Source organism: Hippocampus comes, unplaced genomic scaffold (genome assembly GCF_001891065.2).
Source record: "Hippocampus comes isolate QL1 unplaced genomic scaffold, H_comes_QL1_v1.1 scaffold130, whole genome shotgun sequence".
Lineage (NCBI taxonomy): Eukaryota > Metazoa > Chordata > Actinopteri > Syngnathiformes > Syngnathidae > Hippocampus > Hippocampus comes.
In genome coordinates this window covers 787,926-795,696 of record NW_017842057.1, presented here as the reverse complement: position 1 = coordinate 795,696, position 7,771 = coordinate 787,926, and the positions used below count along the sequence as shown (strand labels likewise).

General features: G+C 40.4%; 1 protein-coding gene across 2 annotated transcripts; it reads right to left on the bottom strand.

Annotated features, from left to right (window-relative positions):
• Positions 1-2,392: 2,392 nt before the first annotated feature.
• On the bottom strand, positions 2,393-7,560 carry fgf17 (fibroblast growth factor 17). 2 transcript variants are annotated; one of them, XM_019860861.1, is made up of 5 exons: positions 6,918-7,560; positions 6,768-6,804; positions 6,371-6,548; positions 5,573-5,679; positions 2,393-2,895 (listed from the first exon to the last, which is right to left on the bottom strand). In XM_019860861.1, exons 1-5 carry the CDS (start codon positions 6,947-6,949, stop codon positions 2,593-2,595), a joined length of 657 nt encoding a protein of 218 aa, XP_019716420.1. In that variant the 5' UTR covers positions 6,950-7,560; the 3' UTR covers positions 2,393-2,592. The 2 variants fall into 2 exon arrangements, with proteins under 2 accessions (XP_019716420.1, XP_019716421.1); XM_019860862.1 differs by having other exon boundaries at positions 6,371-6,515.
• Between the last annotated feature and the right edge of the window lie 211 nt (positions 7,561-7,771).

Here is a 7,771-nt window from a genome sequence, read left to right as displayed (position 1 = left end):
AGATGAGAAGTGACCCCGCCTCCTATTGAAAGACAGAAAGGAGACTCCGCCCTCTCTGTTTGCTTTCCTCTTCCAGCTGGCAGCAGAGAGAAAGAGACAGAAACGCCACCGAGCCTCCAACTGAGGAGTGAGAATCTACAGCTTGGCCTCACGGCGCACTCATTCGGGCTCTAACTGCATCGTTCTCCGCAGATATCCACCACCTTTCTTTCTCATATTTTCACGTTGTTGAAGGTGCATGCTTAGACGTAGTGGCGGTGCACTTGTACGACACAGGATATAACAGTGGTGAGTACAGTTATGTTACTAACAGCTAAGTTAAACCCAGTGAAACCTGCCACGACCCTTTTTGGCTGTTGTTTTTGTGTCCCATTCAGCTAATGTGTTTTTAGGCTTGCTCAAGACATCAGCGTGCTGTCCGCTTAAATCAGTGTCGAACAAGGAGAGCTTAGCAGACTGTTAGCTAGTTTGGCAAGTAAATGAGATGTTTCGTTGTCTTGCGAAATGTTTTCCTGTTAGCTTAGTTAATTCAACACTGACCGATATAGCAGCTCATCAGTGATCTTTTATGTCACACCGGCATCCAGATTTCTGAGGTGCAGTACGCCGTAGTAGCGCTTATTAACGGCGCTACGTGATATATTGTGTGAGTGAAACAAAGCCCATTTGCGTTAGTGCACGCTTGGCGTTTGCAATGCTCTCTCTCTCTTATCTTCCTAAACCTGAGCTCCCATCTGACACCGCCGAGCCTTAGTCAGAGTGTAAACACAGGTGTCCTGAAGGCATTGGTTCAAAATGACTGCAACCCGGTAGTTGTTTGGGAGTTGTTCAGAAACACGCTGATGCACATCAAACGCCTGCATGCAAATATGAAAAAGATACAAGTGTTGATACGTGCTTTTCTGTGACACATATATTATCATGTGTCATCTGCGTGGTGCTGACACAAGAGCAAGAAAGCTGACTTCAGCGATTGTGCTAGGCAGAGCCTACCCTCTCCTGCAGATTCTAGTAAAAACAACTTCCTAATTACTGTCAACAAACCAAGGACCAAAGGTCCAGAAATGCTCATGCAATCAGAGATGACAGCGCACTTTAATGTATTTCCTAGCTACTCTAGCAGGTTTTCCTCTCTTTGGTACATGTTTGAGTTGGCGCAAGTATTCATTTCTGTCTGAAAATACATCATATTTTGTTGTCTTAGGATGTCAAAAGTCAGACATTAAAGTACAATACAGTGTGGACAAGTTAAGAGTAGGGAAAGTATGGAAAATGTGGAACATATTTTGAATAACAAGGGCAAGTGGGGGAAGATGCCCCCCTTAAAAATGGCGATTTTCTTTGAAAATATAAATTATTTGAATATCAAAAAAATTATGTGCCCAAGAATTGTGCTGAAGCACACATACTTAATAAAACAAAATGTAAAATCTTGTAAATAGGCATCTTACCCCACGACCTGGGGAAGACATCCCCCACTAGGGGAAGATGCCCACTATACCCAACAAGTCATTTTGATCATTTTGAAACTTTGTATTTACGCATAATATGAAACCTCATTTTCACATGTTGCCATTGCTTTTACTTCATCTGAAACACAAATGTTATATAACACAATAATAAATGATTGTTTTAACAGCTGTTTCATCCATGCCTAATTAAAATGAATAGGCCAGTGACAAATCCCATCTACAAAGTTTTGTTTAAACAATGTGTAAATATTATCTTGCCTTAAATCAGTTGGTACAATAAAACACACACTTGAGACACGTGCGCACACTCACACGGGTACTGCACATATTCTCAATAGTTAATATAAACGTCTTAACAGCTTAATGCGAATATTGTAACATGAAATCAGCTCGGTAGCTTTTGAACTGGTAATAATGCATTTCTTCTCTCTGAGCGGTGAATGCTTGCGAGTGTCTGCGAACATAGCGAATGTTGCTCTGGAGTGTGGAGTTTGCACTTTCTCTCCGTGCCTGTGTAGGTTTTCTCTGGGTACTCTGGTTTCCTCCAACATTCCAAAAAGGTGCATGGTAGGTTGATTGAATGCTCTAGATTGTCCATAGGTGTGACTGTGACTGTGAATGCTCGTGTGTGTGTGTGTGCCCTGCGATTGGCTGGTGACCAATTCAGGGTGTACCCCGTCTACTGCCCGAAGACATCTGGGATATGGCTCCAGCACATCCGCGACCCTCGTGAGGATAAGCGTCTCAGATAAGGGATGGATGGATGGATGTCAGTCCATATAAAACAATTTTAATCCAATCATGTGAAGATGTGTGTTTGTCACTGATAATGTTTTTTTTCACAGAAAGAACACTGGAAACATGTGACCAAGTCTTATAACTTTCTCTTTTCATGACACACATAGTGCATTTGCCTCCCTTTGAGTAACAGTGCAATGGCAATGAAAACACTCTCCAGCAAAGACATGCCAGACAATCAAATATATATATAATCTGATTCAATTTCTGTATTTACAAACAAGCATTTTACAAACAAGCATACAAGACATGCTAACCATATTTTACACAACATATCCACAAAAAAGTTCACATTTTTTGTAATGCAATGGTTGTCAACAGTTCACTCTTTTTTTGCTGCGGAAGTACGTGATTTGTTGTTCCTTTTGCCTCTACGTGTGGCTGGAAATCGAATGAAGTCAAAATGTTTACCTAGGTCTCTATTGGGAAAGGGAGGTGAACCTGTGTGTAGTCGTTTTATAAAATGGACTTCTCTCTGATTTTCTCTTGTCTTGGAGGCTTTGATGGGCCTCCCTCTTCTTGTGAATGCGACATACCAGCTCTCATACTTGGCATTCTGAAAAGCTGTGTAATTGTTCTCCAATACAATCTCTGTGAAGATACAGTCACTGCTACAACCACTGGGCTGTATGAAGAAGAGAGAGAGAGAGAGAGAGAGAGAGAGAGAGAGAGAGAGAGAGAGAGAGAGAGAGTTGTCAAGTTTAGTTTGACTGATGATAGCTTTTTCATAAAAAATCTGTCTGTAAATTTCAGCGGCAAGTGGTTTGTTCAGTCATGATACCAGAGTACATGATCAGCACAGTACATATAAATATTGCTGCCGTCAGGCTGAAACCTCCGATGCCAAATTTCATATTTTCCCACAAATTTGACTATTGTTCAGTCCATTTTTGTGTTTGTTTTTGTTTAAAAAGTATTGACCAATCTGCATGCGTGTGGTTTTTTTTTTACAAATGTTTGACCAATCCGCACATGTGAGTGCTATTTTTACAAATAACTGACCAATCTAAAGTGTTGAAAATGGCATGATCCTTCTTATGATACGTTAATGGTTGAACATGCTGTTTTTTTGTCTCATTAAAGGGGAAGTAAACTCAGAAATTCTGTTTTCAATAATATGTTCTATGCGGCCTCCTTAGTGCAAACATGGTATTTTGATTAATATTACATTTGTGTAATATGAACAAAGCCGCAAAATCCACCCGTTTTTATCCAGCTAAGACATGTGTGTGTGTGCGTGTGTGTGTGTGTGTGTGTGTGTGTGTGTGTGTGTGTGTGTGTGTGTGTGTGTGTGTGTGTGTGTGTGTGAATGAAAATGGTTACAATTTCCTTGACGGTATGAGTGCAGTGTGTGTGACACCAAACTTTGAAGGCTGCTCTTTCTGTGAAATTATTTTTTACAGTTTTATACACATTTTACAGACGTTGGAGAGTGAGAGAGATTTAATGCTAGTGGCTGTTGCAGTGGCGTGCGACATACAGTAGATGTCTGCAGCGACTGGCTGGTTTTGATGCCCCCCAAAACTTTTTTTGTTGATGGGGGGTGTTTTTACTATTGCAGCCATCATCCAACTTGGGGACCAAACTCTTCTGGCTACCATGTCCCACGACTCTGGTTTGAGAGCGAAGAGTGCTGCTCAGCACCCTCTTAGAAAGTGTTCACTCCAGAGGATGTCAAAGATACCTTTTTGGTTCTCAGCTTCTTTTACCAGCATTTCCAACAAATTTTTTCAAGTTCCTCTTTTTCGATTGGTGACTTCTGTCTTGATAATCTGATGAACGTGGAATGTGATTACTCCCACTGGCAGACATTGTTTATACAAATTTGCATATTTATGTAAGGGCTTCGATTGGCTGGCAACCAGTTCAAATTGTCCCCCGACAGCTGGGATAGGCTCCAGCACGCCCCGTGGTCCTTGTGAGGAGAAGCGGATCAGAAAATGCATGGATGGATGGATGTAAGGGCATTGAGAGGGATGAATATTTGAACATTTCCACATTGATTGAGATGTACGAAAGGAATGTGCTTGGCTTCATGCGTATACAGAGATTCATGCATCTGGATTTTTTTTTTTTTTTTTTGTTAGTGCGACGTTTTCTGAATTTGACTTTATGCTGCGTTTTACGTAATATGAAAGCCACGCAAGTCTTTAAACGTGAGGCCACAGGAGAGGGAGGGTGTTTATATTTGATACAGTACAAGTACAGAATACTGCATACCCTTTTTCTCAACCTATCAAGAACCATTTCACATCGGGAAAAAATCTGACGGCACACAATTTAGCAAAACAATTCACAAAAAGTGGATATGCAAGTTATTTATGTATCTTCTGTCATGATTCTTTTGCCTATTACTACACTATACATAACACTTTTTTTCAATTGTAAATTAATTCATATTTCCGTCAAATTAATGAAGAATTGAATTGAATGATATCTCGCAGCCCACTTGGTGATCTCTCATGGCACACTAATGTGCCACGGCACACTGGTTGAGAATCACTGCTCTACAATAATACATGGAAATTACTTTGTTTGTGAAAAAATAGTTCCAATTTCCTCTGCGGTATGACTGCAGTGTGTGTGAGACATCAAACTTGGAGGTTGCTCTTACTCAGATTTTTTTTCCAGCTTTATTCATCATGAAATTCTGTTAGCCAGACCTGCCATGGAGACAAAGCATTTTGACCTGCAGTGCTTCCACAATCACAAAGGGACGATGCATTTTGGGGGCACCGCCTATTTCCATGAGCAAGGAATTGAGTTTTGACACTGTTTTAAGAGAGATATAAGCTTTTGCATGTGATCCGTGGTGTTGTACTGATCCATCCAGGTTATTTTGGCCAAAGTACTCACTTAATGCAAATAAGCCAAAGCAATTGAGAAGAATCTTTGCAATTTTGGTGGTACTGACTCCTTATATCGGAAAGGGATCTAGTTTGAAGCATGTCTGAACAGTTTTGGGAGCGATATGATCTTCTGCTAGTGAGCTGTATTGTGCAGAACTGTAAGAATGTTTGGCCAAATAATCTTATCACTTTAAGAATGTAATTTCTGTTTCAAGAAATGAGCCAAACCAATGGAGAAAAACTGTAATAACAATGCCATGTTTAACCAAGTTTACTTGAATTCACCCCAAAAAGTGAGGCTTTTAGAGGTACGGGCATTCTGTGCAATTGCAGCAATTTATATGTTTTACAAAAATCTTAAAAAGTACACCACAGACAACAGACAGACACACTGCCTTCCTGCCTGTCTGATAGATAGATAGATAGTTGCTATTACATGTACATATTGAGTACCTTTCCAACAAGTTTTCCTTTCCGGTTCATGCAGAGGTACCGTCCACTTTCTGCACCTTTTATCCTCACGCGGCTGCCGAAAGTGTCTGTCTCAACAAAGAGACGAGCTGCAAAAAAATAAAAAGCACATATTTGCTCCAATGACCAAGTACAAACATGACAAATGTCATGAACAATTCAGACAGACAGAATCTATCAGATCTGGATGGATGACTTGTTTGTCAATTTAAGGCGCAGGCACTATTGGCACATGCTTGTGGTGTGGATTGAAACAATATGACCTTGGATATACGAATCACAATCTTTGGGGTGGTGAAATGAAATGTGTATTGGCGCCATCGAAACAAACGACTTTGCCTATCAGCCACTAGTATGCCAGACGATGACTTCATGGATCCAGCAGATACCCAGTAGGTTCTATTAACATGCAGTGGGGGTTGGGTTACAGGGTGGCTGGAGGAGAACCCTGGCTGTGCCTAAGGACAAAGCCTGCCCAGCAGGAGTCTTCAATGTAATTGATCTTCAAATTTCTCAGCCATTCATTAATTGCTATGTGTGAGCTGTCCACAGCCAATGTCAAGTCATTAACCAACAATCTTCTCGGTCCTAATCTTCCATCGACTGCATATATGTGTTAGCTTCCAAAATTATAGATGCGATGTTTTTGCTGTAGTTTTTCAGTATATTATGTATCTAACACAAAAGTGTAACAAAGTGTTTTCAAACTTACATTGTGAATGTTTCTGAGTTAATAACGTTATGCTTATGTAAAATGTCTGAGAGTGAGATAGTTCTTACCATAAACATTTCCATCCTCAGCTGTGGCGGTGACCTTTTTGCCCTGAATCTGGACGTGTTTTGCACTGGTGCGGCTGTAGAGCTGGTAAATCCTGACCTGTCTGCGGCTGACCTGGTCCGTCACTGCGCCCTGTGTCCTCACGTACTGGTTAAAATTAGGAGATGGGTGATTCTCCCCCTTTTTTTTTTTTTGCAAAGGGAAAAATAAAATCTGTGACATTTTTTTTCTAATTTGGGATTTAGCCAACGTCTGATGTCATTGCAGTTATAATCTACAGTAGATGTGAAATGAAATCATTTAATTGATTAAATGTAAAATTGTTTGTTTGCAATTTTCATCACTTTGGTAGATTATATCATGAACAGAGTAACGGAAGACAGATTTCTAAATTCTTACCTTTGCATAGCTCCAAAGCACGAAAAACTGAAATGATCTGCAAAAAATAGTTTTTAAAAATAAAACTAAAAGAGTTGATGAAAACAAACACATTTTCTGACAGCCAAGGCTCAGGTCAAAGACTTACAATCAGGTTTAAGGTAGACTTACATGTAAATACAGCGTTGGTTTATTCCATACATTCTCCCTCCAGTTGGAGCCAATCAAGAAGTGGGTGGATTCTTGAGGAAGATGTGTCCCAAATGGATGCCAGAAATTGATCACAGTAAAGCAGTCACTGTATCACATATGCACTCCACACCAGTCCATCAACACCACCAAAGTCTTTGGGATTGGAACTGTGATTTCCCTTCACGTGTCAAAAATCTGATCTACTTGATGTAGTGGTGGAGCCCTCTTCCAAAATTCCACGTAACTCCTCAAAGGTCCACCCAGCTACATCCATTATCATCCAGGTGAAGTCACATTTTACATAAGTGTCAAATAAAATACACGTGCTCCCATTTGAGATATGTGTGGGTATATTTCATGCTTTGAAAAGCTTCCTTGGAGATCTGTTTTCTTCCTGCTTATATGCTGAACGGCAAAGACCCGCCCTGAAAACTTTCTATTGTGGGTGGTCAGAAAAATCGCATTCTCCCGAGATGAAAGTGAGCAAATAAACGTTTTAAAGTTAACAGTTGCTTTAGTTACAAATTAATTTCCTCAATTACAAGCTCAAACTGTCCCTCCCATCAAGCTTTCATGATCATTGTATGCATTGTATTTAAAAGTGAGTAGACATGGGTGTGGCAAGCGGACGCCTCCTCCTAACACCACCTCACTTCCCTTTCATCTTATGTTAACTGGCCACACTTCCAGTTCACATTAAAACAAATCATGTCAACAAAAGGCCTGTTTCATTCTTGCATGATATGCAATCAACATCCCATGATGAAGAGGAGATAGTCTTTCCCCTGCCAAGAGGCAAAAGGGAGCTGATGAGAAACAACAAGACAACACAA